The sequence below is a fragment of the Bacillus rossius genome, chromosome 7 (assembly GCF_032445375.1).
Source record: "Bacillus rossius redtenbacheri isolate Brsri chromosome 7, Brsri_v3, whole genome shotgun sequence".
NCBI classification, from domain to species: domain Eukaryota; kingdom Metazoa; phylum Arthropoda; class Insecta; order Phasmatodea; family Bacillidae; genus Bacillus; species Bacillus rossius.
The window spans coordinates 14815489-14836955 of record NC_086335.1 but is presented as its reverse complement, the minus strand read 5'-3'; the positions used below and the strand labels follow the sequence as shown (position 1 = coordinate 14836955).

Sequence of the window (21467 nt, the reverse complement as noted above, 5' to 3'; positions counted from 1 at the left end):
GACCGTAATGCAATGTGTAACTATGAAGTTTGCGGTGGCTCCGGCTCCGCACCCATGAACCCAATGCCTATTCTACTTTGGTTATATAAGAATTTACTGAAGACAAATATTGACAATATTTGATAACTTTTTAATAAATAATAATTGATTAAATAGTTTACTATGTACAGAAGTTTTATTTATTTATTTCTTCATTTTATCCCTTGACTTTTCAGTCTCTTGTAGAAATGGTTCCTTTTATCGATAATTGTTTCAAACCAAAGATTTATATGATTATTTAAATACTTAATAATAAATAAATATTTTACTAAGTACGTAAAAAGGAAGCTAGGATTTTTTTGTCCTTTAACAACCTGTTTATTTCACCCTTATCAGCAATGGTTGGTTGTATCTGAAATTGTTTCACACAAAGGTTTTAGATAATTTGTATAAGGTTTACCAAGAGAATTTATTTGGATTTGACAGTGTATTTAATTAAGAGTGTTATTTTAGTATGTTTTGTCCTTCTACCCTTTTATTATCAATCCCTTGCCGTAATGGCTGGTAGTATAAAATATAATTTTGGATGAAATTTAAATAATCTTTTATGGATTCACAATAAATAAGAATGGATTTAATAGTTTTTATGGGAGGAAAATAAGATTTTAATTTTATATATACCACTGTTTCTTTGAACCCTTGCAGGAATGTTGTTTTTAACAAAAATACCTTTTTAAAAAAGTTTTAGTTAATAATTATAAGATTTACAAAAAAAATTGAGAGTATTCGAGGTGGTTTCTAATAAGGGAGTTATATTTTATTTTCCTCTAACCTTTGTTTTTTTTTTTTTTTTGCCCCTTGCAGTTACGCTAAGCAGTATTAAAAATTGTTGCAGCTAAAGGTTTTAGACAATATTTATGTGGTTTACAAACAATTTGAATATATTTAATAGTGTGCATATTAAGGGAGTTATGATTTTTTTTTATTCAACTCCTGTTATTTTCCACCCCTTTCAGTAATGGTTGGTCGTTTGAAAAGTTATTTCTAACTATAGTTATTAATATAATATAATAAGATTTCACAAGAAATAAGAACGTATTTAAGTGTTTATGGTACGGATTATATGAATTTCCTTTCATTCTACCCCTTTTTCAATACCTTTGCAGCAATAATTGTTTGTCCAATCCAAAATAGTTTTAGACAAATTGTTAGATAAAATGATTATTTACTAAACAACATTGAATGGATTCTATTCTGTCCGTAATAAGAAAATTAAGAATTTTTTTTGTCCTCCAACCCTGGTTTTATCCACCCCCTGCTTTTATGATTTGTCGTATCAAAAAGTATTTTTCAAAAGATGTTGATATTATTCATACGTGTTATGATACGTTCAAACGGAAGCGATATTCATCATATTATGGGAGTTAAAACGGTTTATCTGTTATTCAAAAAACCTTCCCTTATTTCTACCCCTTTGGTCGGATATTGCTCATTAACGAACTTACCCGAGATATTCCATTACTTTATTATATTTATCAGATTGGACTGATTTTTATACAAACCTTTGAGTTGACGATGGTTTTGGGATCTATAAGTAGACCGGGGATGGTTGTAACATTTCAACTTTGATGACAAATAACTACAAAGTTTTTTTGAGTTTTAGTCAAACAAGTCATGGAAATAGAAAAACGGTAATGTTATTTACGTTTGATAGCAGATAAAAAGTATCTTAAGTGATACAACTTACAAAAATTTGTGAAAACTATGTGGAGGCAGAATGTTACAACCATCCCCACGGCGGGGTTGATAGTAACAGTACTTGGGGTTGGTTGTTACAGCACATTAAGACAATGAATTTTAATCAAATAAAGGCTGACTACATGAAAGTAACATGGATAATATCTAAACAAAGGGATGATGTTCAAAACACACATCAAGGAAATATTTGCTTAAAATACATTTAAAAAATCCGTATTTAACAAAAACATTTCAAAATTTAGGCCTACCCTATAAAACAGAATTTTAATATTGACATAATTCGTCAGAAAAACACTTTCTATGTCTGATGCATATATATTAATAATACACAAGGTATATTTCAATTATAAACTCATGGGATTTCACTTTAAATATATCAATGAAAATACAAATATAGCTAAATAAAATATTACAATGAAAACAAAGAAAAAAATTTAATAATAATGCTTCTGCAAAAATTTTACTAGGCACTTCTTACTCGGATATTCCATCTGACATGCAGTTGAGACATATATACCGCTTGGACTTCTTCGCACATTGAAAATGAGCCCATTGCTTGCAGTCCAAACATCGTACCCACTCCTCCCCAGGTTTGCTTTTTGAAAATGGTTCTATGCAGACTAAACACAAACAAGCTTCATCATAATCTTCCTCTTCAGATGAAGTTATTTAAATATCCTTCGTTATTCTTTTTTTCAAGTGTGCTCTTGCAGTAACTTTCTACATCTTTTCTATGTGTTCGTTCTTGGAAATTTTTCTTTTCTTGTATTAATTTTCGATAGCTTGCTTCTCAGGAGTATCTGTTAACACAGCACTCTTACGCTCAATCCTCTTCCTTGCTGTTTTCCTTGATACCGATTTAGGAAATGGTAGCACTTTTTCAGGAGAAAATTTACGTTTTGATGTTATCACTTCAGAACCAGATGATGTAGACAGTCTTACTGGTGTTGACGGCAAAGAAGACACAATAACTGAAGTAGACCTAGGTGAAGTGGCCATTGGCCTAGAATACCCGTCAACTGAAGTTTTCATCTCTGGATTAGGCAGCAAAGACACATTATCTTGGGCAGCCTGTGTAAGTGTTTCAATCGTGGCCTTGCCGCGATCAATTTTCCTCTTGGGATTTCTCATCTACCAATAGAAAAATAATATCATTCAAACATTTTAAACATAGAATATAACTGATTTATTCCCATACATTTATTTCCAATATGCTGTTGGAAAATATATATTCACTAAAATGTATTAAAATTAACTTTAAATAACGAAAAAACATCATGTGTGTTGCATTGTTACACCAGAGGGGCCGGGGCAGGTTGTAACAAAGATAATTCATTGTTACAACCTGCCCCACACGACACCATTACCGAAAAAACCCTGTGTGAACAGAACTTTTCAAAACATTTGGAAGATAGAGGCAGGTATTTGTAAAGCACAATTACGTCATCCGACAACGTATTTTAAACATCATCATTGCTGCATTACACAAAAAACGGGAACGTAAGTTCGATGAAAGATGTAATTCACTTACCTTTAAAAAAATCAAATTATTTGATGTGGCGAACGTATTCTCCTGCGTAGGGCGTTGACAGTCACGTAGGTATAAACTGACTCATGAACAGGCACGTCGCTTGATGTAGAGACAGCTGCGCTCTGTTGAGACCTGAACGAACTATGTCGTCTGTTACAACCTACCTCGTGTTACAACCATCCCCGGTCCCCCCTATAGCATGCATTAGCGTTTATGTAATTCGTACCATTGTAAAGGCTACGATAGGAAGCATTTCTTCAAAATCTACCGAAAACGAATAATAGGCTATACATAAACTCTTGAAGCTAGAAAAAATAATCAAATGTAAATATATAGTTTATGATTATATAAAAAAAAATGTGTTTTGAATAAAAGAGAATAAAAATATATAAGTTATTACAGATTACTCATTGGTAAAATTAATAAGTGATTCATTACGAGATGAAATGGTTCATAGGTCACATGATGTTGTACAAGGTAGACGGTGGTGATGGCTTAGGTCAAAGGTAGTGATGACATAATCCAAGATAGATTCTGTATGAGAGTAATAATTAGCAAATTAAGATTTACATTTAATCCAAGATGGCTGCAAAGAAGTGGAATGAAAGAGCATGAGATTATTAAATCTAAGAATGCGGTGTTGATGTCATAAGGGAAAATTGATGATTTAATCCAAAATGGGGGTGGTAACATAATAGGAAGTTGATTTGTCATCCAATGGGTGAGCACGATCAAATTGAATCCAAAATTTCGGTTGTATAGCATAAATGATAGTATGAAAGATCTATTTTCAAAATGGCGGTTGTATAACAGTTATGAGAAAATCCGAACTTCTAATCTTCAAGCCGCTTCAACCGTCAGTGGTAATGTAATTCCATATGGTGGCTGGATATGATTAAGTTCTAGATGGTGGCCAGAAATGACGCAATCCAAGATGTTGGTTAAGATTTATTTCATCGAAGCTAGTGGTCGGAAATGACGTAATACATTTGTGGTCGGAAAAACATTATCCAATATGGCCCTGAAAATATGTAAACAAAGATGACGGTTGGAAATTACGAAATCCAATGAAAAAATAATGCATGTCAGAAACGCTTCGGTTCTTTAAATGTACACTGCTGTTTCAGATGTTGAAGATCTTAATGCTGAATTCAGATAGTCAATTTCCTGTTCTAATTTTTTTTAATGTAGTTATATTTTATGTAATAACATTTATGATAACATTATTATATAGATAGAGCAAATTTAAAACTTAATTCGATATTCTGATAATATATATATTATATATACATACATAATATTTTTAAGCTTGTGTGCTGGGTTTCACTTGCAAAATTTTGTAAAATTTATAATTCTGAAATACATAAAACATCGGAAAATTGTCTAAATTAAATATTGATATGCGCCCTTTAAAATAATTGGTTGCACGTAGGATTATGCATTCAAAGTTCTCTAGTGAGCAGATGATGCTTTAATTTTTTTCAGGCATCTCTTTTTTTAAAATACATAGTTAAAATTCAAAACAATTTGATAATTCAAATAACTGCTTAGAAATATTGCAAATAGTAAAATTATTTTTACATCTGAAATTTTTGAGGCAGATATAGAGGCATATCAAAATGTGAATGTCTAACATCTACATCTTTTATTAACCGTGACAGCCATGTCACTTTGATATGTTAAATAACACGAAATGCACTAAACGGTATGGTCATTAACATTTATTTTTATTTCTCATAAAATACCAATTAATTACAATTTTAAAACATGCTGCAGTTAGATATTAGTTTGTATATAGCTGATTTTTATGCGGTAGAAAAATATTTTTTTCACTATATTTTTTTAAAACAGAGTATAGTGTTTTTTTTTCTTTTTATTTACACTCTGTAGGTATTTATTTATCAATATATAATAGTTTTGCTTAAACCCTGTGGGTAGCACAGGTTTAACTTAATGACACTGATAATTCTCTAACGATGGCTTAATGATATTCACATTCATAAACTGAAGCGGAAAAAAAAACAGTTTAAAGTCTTCAATAAAGGTACATGTGAATCGTTCACTCACCCTTTTAAAAATAAAAATTGTTTTTGATGTTACACATACCTTTGTTTGTATCGGATCACAGTTGTAGTACGACGCGTAAATCAGAAGACCGATGAAACAGCTTATTGCTTTCATTGACATGTATCCAATACAGAATATTATGAGAGACCTGGAACATTTTAAATATTGTTAAACTGAAATTGTTTGTTAAGCAAATATTTTTCAACTTCAAGGATATCAAAAATTGCTTATTTACTATCAGGAAGAGCAGATAAATTTAATAAAGTACTCTGATATTATCAAATATTAAAAAAATGTCTTATGTACAAAATATTTAGTTTTATTTAATTTTATGTAGTTTTATATTCTACAATAAATCACAAAAAGTATTTATTCATAACTTTTTTAAAATTTTAAAATAAATATTTATATGAATATGTTTGCTATTAAGTATTTAATAGCCAAGCAGATCCTGATTGTAACCCAAATTTATATATTTTATACGTTTTTATGCATTTATTCATGAATTTATTAAGCACAGACCAACAGATGCAGTCCAAAATAGGCGGACGCTATACAAATAAAAAACCAATACAAATAAAAATCCATAAATATGAAAAGTAATGAAAAAAAGGAAATAAAAACAAACGAAAAAAATCAAATGTGAAGTGTTGACGGAAATTTCCAAGCAATCATACACGTTACAACGAAAATACTACTACTGAAAAAATTGACACAAAGGAATTCACTATCAAATACACATTTAAAAATAACATTTACTCATTAAATATAATCTATTAAATTAATTATTTATATTACTACAACTGAATTAAAATATATTTTTTTACCAGCTACTTGTGACCATATCGAGTCTTGTCTTCATGACGTCGGTACAAATGTTTCATTGTTCTCATAGCTTTGCATTTATCAGACAATGAATAGATTACCTTCGTCTTGAAAAAGTGGGTTTCAACCATGTTCTCGGCATCTGCTTAGTCATGAAACCCTGTGATTAAATAGCAGGGGCAGAAGAAATAATAAAATAAAATACTAATGTATAAATTAATATTGATAATTAAACAACTTTACGTACCTAAATGTAATTATTCCTCGGTTTAGAAAAAACGCAGAAGCTCTTATTTTATACTTACGGTTCATTCCGTAAATAATATTTACTAAACTGTTATCTTTACTATGCAAGGTTCTATAAAGTGTAAAGAAAACCATTCAAAATTAATTCCAAATGATAAGATTTTTGACGGGTTAACGTCTTATAAATCTATGAACGCCGGCTGCACGCACGAAAAAGTATGACTCATTGTCACGTTCCACCTGAACCGAGCGTGCAATAACCGGCCAACCACCGTGCATGAAATCTTCTATAATATCAAGCAGGTTAAGGCGGGCTTTTTAAAGGCAGCAATTTTTTTTTTATTTATTTGTCCAATTTCGCATTTCAAATTAACAATTTATTGACATTGATTTTATTTCACTTTATTTCTAGAAATAATTGTTCGTGATTATATTTAAACAAATAATTTTAATTAAATGTGCAAAAACTGTGAATAATATTTGAAAATTTAAAAGTATGCAATTTTTCATCAATGTTTTCTTATGACGTTATCACGTAAAATTATCGTCCGTTAACCGACTTTACAGAAACCCCCTTTTTTAAAATCTTATGCATGTAAATAATCAATTACCTTCTTGCGTTCGTTATGGACGGCAACGCGATGAACTTCTGCACCATCCCTTGGTTGATCCCGCACTGACTGAGCCACAGAAATGTCATCCCTATGGTCACGGTCCAGAAGGTGTTTCTCGCGAATGGGCTTGGGTCCAAGCTGATCAGAAAAAAAAGAACCGTCAAAATCATTTTGAAACACCTCAATTTGGTCCTTTAACATAAATATTTTTGTTTACATCGAATAGTTTAACAAGCTAACAAACTCTATGGTAATGCCAATATCATGGATTCTAAATTTCATCATGTAGGTAGTTTTTTTCACTAATTCAACCGCTTGCGGCTATTAAGACTAGGTAATTGAAATTTTAACTTGCGAGTTTCTTCCCTTCATTCTCATCCCTTCTTCATTCCCCTATAAACACACTGTGTAATCATTTCACACAGTCCTACTAACAGTCTTCTAAGCCACAGAGGCAGGGGAACGTGCCTATTCCGTCTACTTCTAGACTTTGTAAGTCAAACTAAATGACTGTAGCACTCGGAGTGGCCATGCATTCACCACTACACGGTCACTTCCTGATACAGCTCTATTGTCCAGTTGATGGCCTGCACCATGATTTCGAGCCCACCCATAACATTGAGTAAGATCAGTGGCGTAGCGTGCCATCTCGGCGCCTGGGGCGGGAGACCCATTTTGCCGCCCCCATTCTATAGGTGCTTAGTTAAAATTAAATTTCACATGCAATGAGGTACCTTTTATTGAAGTTAAAATAGGATGAGTGGTTTTACAAGCGGATTCTACGGGCCTTATGAGCAGCGAAGTCAGAAATAACTTTGTCAAAATCAATATTAGCAGCCAATTCTTGTTCAATCGACAATATAGCCAAGTTTATAGTCTAGCGGAGCTCAAAGTAGATCTGAGGTAATTGTGCCACTGCCCCGTTGACCCTTTAGACCCCTGGTGCGAAACTATAATTTGTGGATTTTTGGGATTTAAATTAACGGACTAATAAAACTGAAACTGGGATTTTACGTTCAGCGTAATTCACCCAATCCCTGCCAGACCTAGAAGAAAAAAGGCGTCGACCGTTAGAAAATGATTTAACTGAGAAGGGCTTGTAAACCCATAATTTGTAATTTGCTAAATTTTTGGTATATTTATTTGCATGTTAAGGTGTGTCAATTTTTTGCTAGATTTCGCCTATGTTAATTAGTATTTACAGCGGTGATACGCCCGGTGCGTATCTATATTTGTATTTGTATTTGTATTAACATGTTCTTATATATTTTTAATGCCTTTTTGGTAATTATATTTAATTTTTGGAGCTCCGAAGTATATGATCAAATTATAATTTTTTCGGGGAATTGTTAAAGTATTTTTTTTAGTATTATTATATAGCTATTTTTATAAGTAGTAATAGGGTAGGTATTTTATGATGGATGCGCCGATTTGTGATGAAACGATTTTATGATATATATATATTTATTAAATGTTGTCATATAAATTTTGCGTCTTTTTAACTTGCTGCCTCCTCTCACTGTTCGCAACCTTATTAGTATTTTTTAAGCCTGCTATTAGTTTGGGTTTTAATATTTTTTTAGGTTTACCTGCGCTCGCGGTACGGGGCAATATAGGAGTTTTACTGTGTCCCGGTTCGCGGAAGTTGTTTGGTTTGCCCTGGGATAAGGTCAAACTTTACAGTACAATGCGTAGTACTAAATTCAATGAGTGCGAAAGAGAGGCATCGACACGGGCTGACGCGTGAAACAAAAGATTTTGTATGAGTAATTAACATAATAAGGAGTGCCGCTCAACTCGGCTCGCGCGCGCCGGGCGGCGCGGCGTGATGCGATGTTGCCGTTCGTATGTAAACAAACAAACGTTATAAAGAGCTCTGTCAGTGATTTCGCAGTTTTTCTTTTAAATAAATATTAAAAAATAGTTGGTGCGCAAAATGTTAGATAAAAATGGAACATTATAGTGTGTCTGACACATGTAATGAATGAATCATAGATCAGATCTCAACCCGCTTCACCGGCGACCCGCCCCCGCGGGCTGCCGCCCGGGGCGGGCCGCCCCCTCCGCCCCACCCACGCTACGCCACTGAGTAAGATGTAGTATTTGCACTGTAAAAACAGTTATAAAGGACTGTGTTTTATTAATTTAACAGCTTTAAAGACAGAAAGTCTAACATATACTTACTAACCATCTACAGACGTGGTTAAGCACTATTCCTGCGATGTTATAAAATAAATTGATGGTGAGGTAACAATTAACTTTAAGTATTCTTTAGTTTACCGCATGCTATTTCATGACAGTTTCTAACTCCATGCTTAGAATTACAAAGTATCTACGACTATGATTTATATCCACAGGGAGAAGTGGAAAGATTAAAACCACCGGATTAATGAATGAAAATATAATTTTCGTTTAAAAATGTACAATGTTTTTCAGTTAAGTTATTGCTAACCCAGAGGAAATGATACAACTGTCTTCAAGGATAGTGCTTAAGCGTTGCTTGCTTAACATTGTAACCACGTATATATTAATAACATCTTCTTCCTTCACTATTGTCACAACTCGCCCTTGCTGTTACGTAACCATAACACTCGCCTCATGTGTCAGCCAATCAGGTGGGAGCAATAAGAGGTTTTTAGGCCTGTGGATCTCAGTGACGAGAAATTCCATGCCTTACAAATTCTTAGGTTTTAGTCCGTTAATTAACAAAATCGAATGACTTACTTTTCATTTTTGTGCCGCTAATGGTTAATTTTTACGGAATAATTTTTATTCCTTCTTGATACAAGACAAATATATTAGAACATTTTTATTAGTAGCCTAATAGTAAAAAAAAACTTTGATTGCTTTAAAATTTTTAACATCTTGGGAACATAGAAATACAGTTACAGGATAATTTGGCGTTTTTTATATAAAATTTGGGAAATACTTTAAACACATATTTTCCATTTAAAAACATGGTATTTATTTAAATTCTTAAATGTGTATTACAGAAAAAATTACCTTTTAGTGATTTTAACGCAATAAAAGTAGGTCTAAAAATGATTTATATATAAACATAAAAATATATATTATTTGTTGTTCCCAACCTTCACAGAATTCTTTATAGCCCTATCCGTTTTCAATGTGTTCTGAGAAAATTAGTTTGAGTACAAGTATTTTTGAAACAAGTGAACATCGCTAAGAATATTCTATTATTCAAAGAAGAATTTAAATAAAACATTGCCGTTACTTCCCATGAACAAACACGTATGATGAACAAAATATCGGCAAATATAAACTGTAAAACGTTTTCGCAAAAATATAAAGATACTTTAATAAACTAAACCACTCTTTTTGCAAATGATTCTAATTGAAGTTATATTTAAAAAAAGAGGTTTAGTTTATAACGGTCATGTTAAAAGTCAACCTTTGAATAATTCGCAGTTTTATATTTATCTGAAATTTCTTATGTAACTTAATCCACAAATTAAAATACTTTTTTACGAAATCTTTACAATGTTAGGTTCGATGGTGTGTGAAATAAGACTTTCTGACACTGATACCGTTTTATTCCTCTGTGGCAGTGAATACTGAGGTGTTTTACTTTTTTTTCAGCAGGAGCTGAAATTGTAAAAATAATACTGTTTCGGCGTAATCAACCTTCGGGTTTATGGTTTATGCTTAAGGAGATCCTAGAGGGTAAACTAAAGTTTTTTTTTTTAATCCCTATTACAAGTATGTCCTATGTTTCACTGCCAACCAAATATATTCGTAAAATAGAATTAACTGTTAGAACCCAATTGAATGTGAAAACTGTTGATCAGTATTAAACACAGGGTATCGAGAAGTCATTGGAAGTATTCTATTGAAATTTATTTTTATTCTTGCACTTCGCTACATGTTTTTCGAAACAGTTGCCTTTTCTAGTTTTTATTAGATTTTTTTTTTTCATGTTAACCAATATTTCATGTGTAGTGTAATTAACTCTTTCATTTAATTATATGCTCGTATATAATTTGGAGAATCGTAATATTTAAACGTGATTTTATTTATTTTAAAGAAGCTAATACTTGAGAATTATTTTTTACGCAGTTTTAAAAATAATAATGGCTTACAATCGTTAGTGTTTCGTTTGTTTGTGAATAAAGCTTACTGAAACATTCTCATAAAAAAATGATTTTAAATTTGATACGATTTTCTCTACAATTTTAACTAAAGTTAAGATGTTTCATTCAGCATATTTTGATAGAATACACAAGTAATTTTATAACATAATTTGTACCTCGAGCAACAGAGTAAGCCTACTTACGAAACGCATTACCAGTACTTAAAAAAATCTTTTAGCAGGACCCAAACAAAATATTATATTATGATTACAAAAATTGTTTCGAAAAATGGCTAGGCATAGCAAAAATGCTTGTTTTAATTACCTTAAATTATTAAAATATTTGAGTTTAAATTTTTTTAAATATTTTGGTTAAAATTTGGACAACTTTTATGACATTTTTATTTGTAATTTATTTGAATCTTAGAAAACCAGTCTCTTTTATTATTATTTTCTATTTTAAATGTTAAGCATGTTTTTGCAAATCTTTAGTAAATAAACATTTGTTTATCAAAAAATGTAAACTATGTAACAAACAAACAAAATATATGTTTTGAATATTTTTTTGCAGATGTTGCCATTATCGTATTAAATTTTTATTTTATTTGATTGATATTAATTTTTTCACTATTATTTGGCTTACATTTTTTCCTAAGCACTGATTTGTTCTTATAGATGGCAATATGGTTTATTTAAGTACAATTTTAGATGCTAAACATTTCAAAAAACATTTTATTTTATTGCTTGATCAATCATGTCAGAGAATAAATCGCAAATGCCATTTTAAAATACACATGATAGGCTACTCATGACGCAAACACTTTAATAAATATCTAACGTTATATAAGAAGAATAAGTTATGGTAGTGACATATTACTTGAAAATTTCTGTTCTGCCTCCTTCGTTGCTTCTTTCGAACACGGCCCCAAGGCCACCGACGTTCATGATTCCAAGAATTATGACAGCAAAACAAGAGCCAACTGTTACAAAGGCCTGTAAGAAATCTGTCCAGACGACAGCTTTTAGACCACCCTGCAAAACAAACACAACATTTTTGTAAAGTACAAGTTAAAATTGTTTTGTTTATTGTAAATGAGGTTAAGTTAATAAAGCTAAATACTAATTAAAAAATAATATAACACACACATTTTTGATAAGTAAAATATTTTTTTAAATAAATTTAGTTTCTTTAATATGTTTGTCAGAAAAATAAAGTAGGTTAATAGTTCATAAAGAAGCAGAGAAACGTATTTTAATGTATATTAATCACAAATTCTCCGGAGGGGTTCGTTGCACGTCGAAGCAATTTTTCCAAATATTAATTTTCCTTCTTTATTATTAACTTCTTTTTTTTTAGCGATTTTGGGTTTCGTTTTCCAAATTATCTCAATTGCAATGGCCGTAGCATTTTTGGCAATGATTTCTTCGTCTCCACGGTATCAACGTTGGCATTGTATATACCTCATTTACTTTAGGATCCTATTCAAGTTTTATGTAATTATATCTGCCATCATATCGACACAATATTGGTTAAATAAATGTGTTTTTAAATACCTTAAAAAAATGGCGTCTTTTGTTTGCATTCCCTCCTTTTTACTTTAGTTATAATGAATTATTTTATTTTCAAAATCTGATTTATTTTATTTTTGGTTGCAGGTGCAACAGTGGCGTACCCACAAGATAAAAAAATAGAGGGCCTTATGAGCAGTGTGTTTTCTGTAGACTTCCTGAGCGAAGCGCTGGTAAATTAGCTAGGCCATATATATATTTATATATATATATATTAGATTTAATTATATTATATAAAAGAGTTAGGTAAAAATGACTTCATGTTTACAAATTGTTATCAAGTACTTGATTTCATCATTATCTCAGTGTAAATACTTGCTATAAAAAACTAATTTGAAAGCAACTGTTTGAATTGTAAATTGAAAGTTAGTGCAACAAAAATATTAGAACTAAATAAAGTAGCAATAAATTATGATTTAATAAACATTAGTGAAGTATAAAATTGAAATAATGTAACTACTCACATCTAGAAATTTTAAAACTGCAGAATAAGCTATCCGTGCATTACACATTGTATTAAAGTTTTTTCCCCCTTTCAGTAATAGAATAGGATCTGTAGGAATGTTAAAATTTATTTTATTTTTAATTACGGCTACAATTATCATTGACTCTGCTGGATTTTTTATCCAAATTTTATTACAAGAATTGTAAGGCTTCGTATTTTTTTAGGGAAAAAAACTTTGTTTACTTGTTTAAAAAAACTTTTATTAAGTCGTTTTAAGTGCCGACATTGGCAAACATTATAACAAATATTTTTAACTGTGATAGAAGGTATGAGAATAAGAATTTACGAGGCTACGAGACTACGAAGCTACGAAATTTTTAGGCTACAGTACTACGACTAAAAGACAACAATACAGTGAGACTACGAATCTACGAAGCTCTATCTAGCTACGAAACTAAGAGGCTATGAAGTTACGAGAAGCTATATTGCAACAGGCCACGAGACTACAGAGCTACAAGGCTACAAGGCTACAAGGATACAAGGCTACCGGGCTGCAAGATATCGAGTCTACAATATGGCAACTAGCTACAATAGCTCTATTCAGCAGCGAGTATTAATTTATCTCATGCAAACAAATTTTTGCAAGTAGAGTCGATTCTTTCTACAGTTGACGCAACATGCGTTGCTGTGCAGCCAGTCGCTCTTTCATGTGGGATGATGCTCTTTTTCAATAGTAAGAGAAGGAGGGCATCGCTAGACATTAAGGAGAAAGAAGTTCGTCTTAAATGTTAGCTTTTCTCAACTGTCTCAAGACATAGTAATCGTCCTGAGCAATAATTTGGTTTTTTTCCAGAAATCTGCCGGATAAAAATATGTTATTCCATATTTAGTAAGAGAAATTCAGAAATTAAACTAAATTCTGAATAATATTACGTGTCTAAGTACGAAAAAGAATACACGCAGGGATTTTTTTTCTTCAGGAATAACCGAAAGCACTCGGAGAATAATAGCAGATTCGCGTCAGGAATATCCAGGATTGGAATATCACTGATTGGACGTGCACGTTCCAGGACAACCAACTCGACGTGGCTGGCTACCGACTGTCATGTATAACTGGCCTGAACTCACATGCCAAGGCATGCAGAGGTCTCGCTCCGCCTTCTAAGAAAACTGTAAAGAAAGAGAAACGCTTCTAGTTCGTAAAAAAACAATAGAATTTGAAGATGGCGGATGCCAAGGTGTTAATGATTCCTGCACTCTAGCAGGTAAAAATTTGACTAATATGGCAACAGCGGCCTCTTGCAGACGATAATGATTTGGCGGCCTCCACCAGTCAAAAATATGACGAATCCAAGATGGCTGCAGTGACGTCATACTGGCTGGCGTAATATCTGTCTTGGCATTAGTGGTGGGAGGTCAGCCTGCCGGTGGCTTCCCTGGAAGAAGGATCAGTCGCCATTTGTAATGGATTTTAACCAAGGTCTAAATGAACGAGGAAAGTATTTTTATTAAAATTTAACCCAAATGTTCTTTTTAATTTAAAATTTTTTCCGAATTTCTAGCATAAAAAATAAGGAATTTCAATATGGCGGATGATTTTCAAAATGCCTTTTTATTAAAATATTGCTACACAATTTAAATTCTAAATAAAACAATTATGTTAAATTCGAATAATATTTACAGCTTATAAATAGGCTGCCGTACCTAAAAGTGCAACTATGACGTAATTCTAATTCTGGCGTGTGTAACGAAAAGTGGAGCGTTCTAGAATCCAAGCCGATTTGTTTAACGAATAGTGCTACGTTTATAGTAAACCATTTATTTTTTTACATTTTTTTTAATTTTTTCCAAATTGTTGGTCAATAAATAAATGATAATGTTCAAGATCATGGCCTCGGCTGCTTAGGGAGGCTTATCGATGAGGAATTAAAACCGTTGTTATAAATTTTGTTTTTTTTCAAAGGTAAAAGTCTTTGAGGCTTTCAGAGTTTCGAATTATTGAATTTTTGTGAATTTAAATGGTAAATTTCCCCTCAAAACAAGAAAGATTCCCCCAAATTAGGTAAAATTTTAATTTTTTATTTTTATTTTGGCGGGATTTTTTTCTCGTAGCTGGAAGTTTTAGGGGAAATTTGGGTCATTTTTTGACAGTTTTTGGCAAATTTTGAAGGTCAAGGTCATGATCAATCAAGCTGGCCGTCGTAACGTCACATTCCAAGATGGCGGTTGACAAACATCAATCCTTACCAACACCCAGCGATAGGACCGGCTATCATATACTCCTGCTGAAATTAATTTTGAAGCCAAACTGCCACAGAGAATACCCAGCATTATATTAAAAAATATTCATAAACTAATAATTTAGTGATAAACAACTAAAATTAAATAAATAATAACTGAATTTATGTTATTTACTTCCACTGAAAATCTTAAGGACAAAATTCCTACTCAGATTTTAAAGCGTGTTTTTAGTTTTAATAAAATTAAATTGATTTTTTTTATCAAATTGAAGGTATTATATAATTTTTAATTGATTTTATTTTTTGAAATAGTTTTTTTCAACACAATTGGTTTTAATATTGTATAATCTGCCTTGCCTCAGGCAAAATGTCTTAGTTTGGGACGTTTTTATTACTGACCAAATAAATAACACATATATAAAAATACAACGTTAAAATCCGTGAAAGAGGTAGTATTCATAAACGGTTACCACTATGTATAGTGGTATACAAAGTAGTCGGGCTGAAATTTATTAAGGTATTAACATTAACATGTAGTAAAACAGAATTAAATCATACCATCATCGTGTAGAGGATGCAGATAATTGATACAATAGGCGTTATAAGATGAATATTGACTCCGCTCACTGAAACACAAGAAAAAACCTTATATTTATTTTTAAAAACGTAATCATAATAACCACTTAAATATTGATAAAAATACATAAAATAAAAACAGAACATAATGGTCTATTTGTAGACCTTGCCATGATAAAGTAACAAAATTCCTACAAAAGTAGTATATAATACGTACTCCAGTGGCTGGTTCTGGTTCGTGTATTGGGGAAGGGGTCAATGACCGACCGTGTTCTGACGTCACAGCCACCATCTTCAATTACCTTTGAAAATTACCTTCGACCTTTATCCATGACTTTGGACACTACTTTTAATTCCGCTATAATGAAGTCGAGTGCCCCACTCACATTCATGACAATTTTCGTTACGTTAGCATGGATGACATCGCTGTGGCAATCTTGTTTTTGACAGATTCAGGCCACCGTAATGGATGACGTCACAGAAACATTTTTTTCGATTCTGGTGTCACGTTTGAATTTTGATTTTCGTGTGCTGGAGGTCATCTCGGATAATGTCCCACAGGCCATATTGTGTTCGTCTGCTAGAGAACGCCATCTTGGATGAGGTAGAGTCCGCCATCTTTGTTTGTGCTGTTTGTTCGTAGAGAGCGCCGGCATCGCTCTGTCCGTGCACTTGAGGTAAAAGTTGCAATACCTATCAATGTTGTTATGGAACATTTTGACATATTAAATTAAATTTTTGTACAAACTACATTAGAAGCAAGGTAATTCTAACCATAATACTTGGAACTTTAGGTTAGAAAAATAACATCTTTGATCACAAGGCCACCAAGACCTTTACCAGAGCAAGAATTATGTAAGACCTTAAAAAAAAAAAAACATATTCGGTCTTGTAATATATTTCTATTTGAAGGAATGATAGCAGCACCTACGAGAGGACGTTGCCGCCATATTTATTTTTAATGCTTTCTACTAGGAGCGGTAGTGAACCTTTGTCTTCTAGAAATAGCTGCCACCATCATGTTTTCAGTACTCAATACTAGGAGCGCAAGCGTACACAACGTATGCTAGAGAAATACCCACAATATTGATTAAATTTCTAACTGCTACAGTGTAGAATATTTTACTACTGTGGCATCCACCATCTTGTCACCAGTCTTGGCCACTACATTTAAATATGTTACTATTAACATAAAATTTCGGGAAAAAATCCAAACATCATCAACAGTATTGTCTATCAATATAAGGATTGTTTTATTCAAATCCAGTAGTTTGTTACATCATTAGTTGATGCAAATAATGTTAATTTTATGTTTAAATTACTATTAAATTAACAATGTTAAAAATCCGAAAAATGGGTCAAACTCCTAATCTACCATTTTCCAGTCAACTGCTGATACCATATTGGCCGCCATCTTAAAAATTCGTAATTATTCTCAGAAAAATCGTAAAAAATTATTATTTCTTAAAAAATCTGCATTCATAATATTTTTAATTGAAAAGATTTTATTTCGTCTTTATTTCCATCCTTCGTCAATGCAAAACATGTTTAGGAAAATAGTTGTTCTTTAATTTACTAATCGCATATATTTATGAATAAAGTTTTAAGGTTCAAGGTATAAAAAAAATTCACAAACAAAATTTTATTATGATAATTCTATTAATAAAAAAATTTGAAGAGATATTTATTTTTCTTAGCGTGTGAAACAAGTCCTCTGCATTCCTTAGAAGGTGATTTAAGGCAGCTCCAGACTAAAGGTTATTACCACATACAACACACTGCTTAAAGTTCACATGTGCATAAACGTCTTGCAATAGAATATACATTTTGGTCCTGATGAATGCGCAACCAGACCATTACAATTCCTGATGCGCCCTTTCAATATTCCGTATCGTGTAAGTGAGCTAAAACACATGTTGCACTGATATTTAACATGTTTAGAGTTATTATTACAATCGTTTAAAATCATATTCGGAAATGTTAGGGTTTTTAATGCTGTCATAGTTGGCACAGTAGGTGATGAAACACCACAAGTTGTTGCTGTCCTCTGGCCTGGCCAAGGATCGTAATTCGGTGACGCTTATCCGCATGTTTTAGGTTGGACATGACCTGTTTGTAAAAGTAGTATATAATTATTCCTCCTGCGCCAGGCATCACCAGGACCAACCGAGGTGCCGATAGCACCATCAAGAACTTTAACGTCACGCCAGCCATCTTGGAATACCTTGATTTTGACCTTTTGACCCAGATGGCCATCTTCAGTCAGCCATATTGGAACCACCAATTCGGATCCACCATCTTTAAATTGAGAGCCCCACTCAATAATGCTGCACTTTACGTTATGCACGCCATCTTGTTTGTGTATGAAGTCATTGTTGCACCTTGGATTAGAGAAAGTTGCACTTTCCGTTATAGCCACCATCTTAAATTCTAATAACATGTCCACCATCTTAAATTTGATTTCACAGAACTTTTTAAAATTCTTACATCATGTTGGCCATTATGTTTTCGTCTGCTGGAGGCCACCATCTTGGTTACTGAAGTCATTGTTGCCACTGTGTACTCCTAGAGAGCGCCAGCGTCGCTCAGTCTCATCTCTTAAGGCCGATGTTCGAGTACCTACCAGAGCCATTATGGTCCTAATCAACATGTTAAATGTAATTTTTTATACAAAATACATTGAAAGTGCTGTGATTCGACACATCGCTGCTCTGACGTCTAGATTGGAATACATGCTCCTTTAACCCCTTGGCAATTTAGAGATTATTAGACAGAGAATCAAATAAGGTATATAAAATAACACACATATCTGGAATTGTAATTTTCTTTATTTTGAAGGCATCGCCTTTTCAAGAACGAACCACCATATCGTTTTCAGTAGGTACTCGCTACCAGGAGCACTAGTGTCACGTAGTACACACGGTGTCTGCTTGGGTGTTGCCGCCATATTAGTTAAATTTTTGTCCACTAGAGTATAGTCATTATTTATTATTACTGTGCCACCCGCCATTTTGGCATTTGGATACCATCATGGAATTCTGTATTTATTTACCTATACATTTGGGGAAATTTACAAAATTCATTAAAAAAATCTGAAATTATTTTTTTAAATTGAATCTACCGATTCTTGTCCTTAGTTCGATACTTGATTAATGCACAAAATATATCTTTTAAGCAAAAAATAATAATTTAAATAAATAAAGTCAAAAGTCCTTAAATTAGCTTAGATTCCTTGCCAACTGGCCTTCAGTAAGCTGTTATGACATATTGTAAATTTGTAACCAATTAGATATAAATTCGAGTAAAAAACCAAAAATATTTTAAAAATACAAATTATTACATAATTTCTATTCTACTACTGGAACCCCTGTGAACGATAGAAATATAGCAAACTTATAAACATTTAGTCCTTCATCTGCTTAAACTGACTAATTCTTAGCTCCAAACAGTTTACTGAAGACAGACCAACCAACCAGATCCTTTGCTACACAGACATTTTCTTCCCGAGAGAGATTCTTGATAATATGTTTAATAATTACGAATTTTCAAGATGGCGTCCAATATGGCATCAGCAGTTGACTGGAGTTTGATTGGTTTTTAGGATTTTTTACATTATTAATTAAACAAGTAATTTTACTGTAAAATTAACACTTTTGCAACGACTAAGGATCGAACACAGTATTCGAATAAAACTATAATTTATTGACAGACTATATTGTTGATGATTTTTAGAATTTTTCCCGAATTTTTAGGTTAATAATAACTTATTTAAAAGGTGGTGGCCAAGATTGGCGACAAGTTGCGAATGCCACGGTAGATAAATATCCTTCACTGTAGCAGTTTAGATAGTGGCAACGTCCTCTCGCAGGTATTATTCCTACAAATACAAAATATCACAAGTCCGAATATGTGTTTTAATTTTAAAATATCTTATTTAATTCTTGCTTATCTTAATGTCTTGGTGGCCGTGTGGTGAAACGTGTATGTTTTCTAACCTAGAATTCCAAGCATTATGATTAGAATTACCTCGCTTCTAATGTGTTTTGTATAAAAAATTTAATTTAATATGCCAAGTTCCATAACAACATTTATAGGTATTGCAACATTTAACTCATGTGCGCGGACAGAGCGATGCTGGTGCTCTACACAAAAACAGCAGAAACAAATATGACAGCCTTTACTTTATCCAAGATCACGACGTCCACCAGACAGAAACCACATGGCCACTGTGACGTCAGTCTAGAATGCGACCTCCAGCAGACGAAAACAAGATGGCTGACGTAACACCAGAATTGAAAAAAAGTTGCTACCACGTTATCCAATATGGTGGCATTTAGAAACAAGACTGCCCATCGAGATGTCATCCAATTTGGTAGAAGGTTCGATTGTAACTATAAGTGCCACAATCGCTGGAGGGACACTCGATTTCAATTATGTTTAATTAAATATGATGGAATATAAAATGGCAGAAGTGGCCAACGGTCAATGTAATGGTCATCCAATATGGCGTTCGTATCGTCAGAAAATGGCCGTCATTGGCACCATTCTCAAAATTCGAGCCAGAACCAGCTGTTGAATAAACTATTTAATATTACTTACACAATATTAAGAATTTTATTAAAAGTATTCCAAATAACATTTAGTCAATTTGCCCGCACCCTTTTTTGAGTGGAAAATGTCGTCAAAACCGCAATATTTTATTTTATGACTTGATCTTACCGGTTTTGGAGTTTAGATCTCGCTCCTTTAACTCATTTCAATGAATTTCTTCCTCCATACTTGGTTATAGTTTTAGATAGATTTACAATTTGGTTTATTTCTACCTGCTGTACATAACAAATTTTGGTATGTATTTATACAATAAAAAACGTCATATTTTTAACCAAGAGAAAATTAATACACAACACTTAAATTTTGTGAGGAGAAAAAGGTCGTATTATTTAATAATATATATGTTTTAGTTAGGTTATCAGTTTGTTTAATTTATTTTTGTTTTCACATATAAATAAAAAATTAACTAATGCATTGAAAATATAAGCGAAAAATCTTAATTATAATACAAACCAAAGCTTAGAAAGAAAAATGCATTTTTCTTTACTAAGATTCACGTTAAGTTTGTGCAATTCCATCACAGAAAAAGTTTATATGACCTTACAAAACATTCATAGATTTTTACCCTAAAATTACCTTTTTTCAACAAAATATGATTATTTTACTTAAATAAAGAATATAAAAGTGTGATAAATCTATAACACTCAAAAAATAGTCAGTTTAAAATTATTTTATCCATCTGTTTATAAAAAATAATTATTTTTGCTTAGAAACAGCTTTTTTAGTGTTAAAAAAGAGTAAAATTGGAAGTCACATCTACGCTTAAAATGGTTCGATGGCAATAATGGTGTTTTTAAGTTTATCTTTAGCGAAAACGGCCAATAAAGTCTTAAATAAAGTAAGAAATACAACAATTTTGAATTATGCATATAACGTGATTACACATTTATAGTGTATTCATTACTAGACGTGTTTTTAT

General features: G+C 32.2%; 1 protein-coding gene across 1 annotated transcript in view; it reads right to left on the bottom strand.

Moving 5' to 3' along the window:
* Positions 1 to 21467, bottom strand: part of LOC134533686 (sodium-coupled monocarboxylate transporter 1-like) — an 86955-nt gene that overhangs the window by 38248 nt on the left and 27240 nt on the right. The window contains exons 5-8 of the mRNA XM_063371243.1: positions 15920 to 15987; positions 11985 to 12139; positions 7018 to 7158; positions 5375 to 5483 (exon numbers count right to left, since the gene is read on the bottom strand). Coding sequence (XP_063227313.1) covers positions 5375 to 5483; positions 7018 to 7158; positions 11985 to 12139; positions 15920 to 15987 — 473 coding nt within the window. The remainder of the gene's footprint in view (positions 1 to 5374; positions 5484 to 7017; positions 7159 to 11984; positions 12140 to 15919; positions 15988 to 21467) is intronic.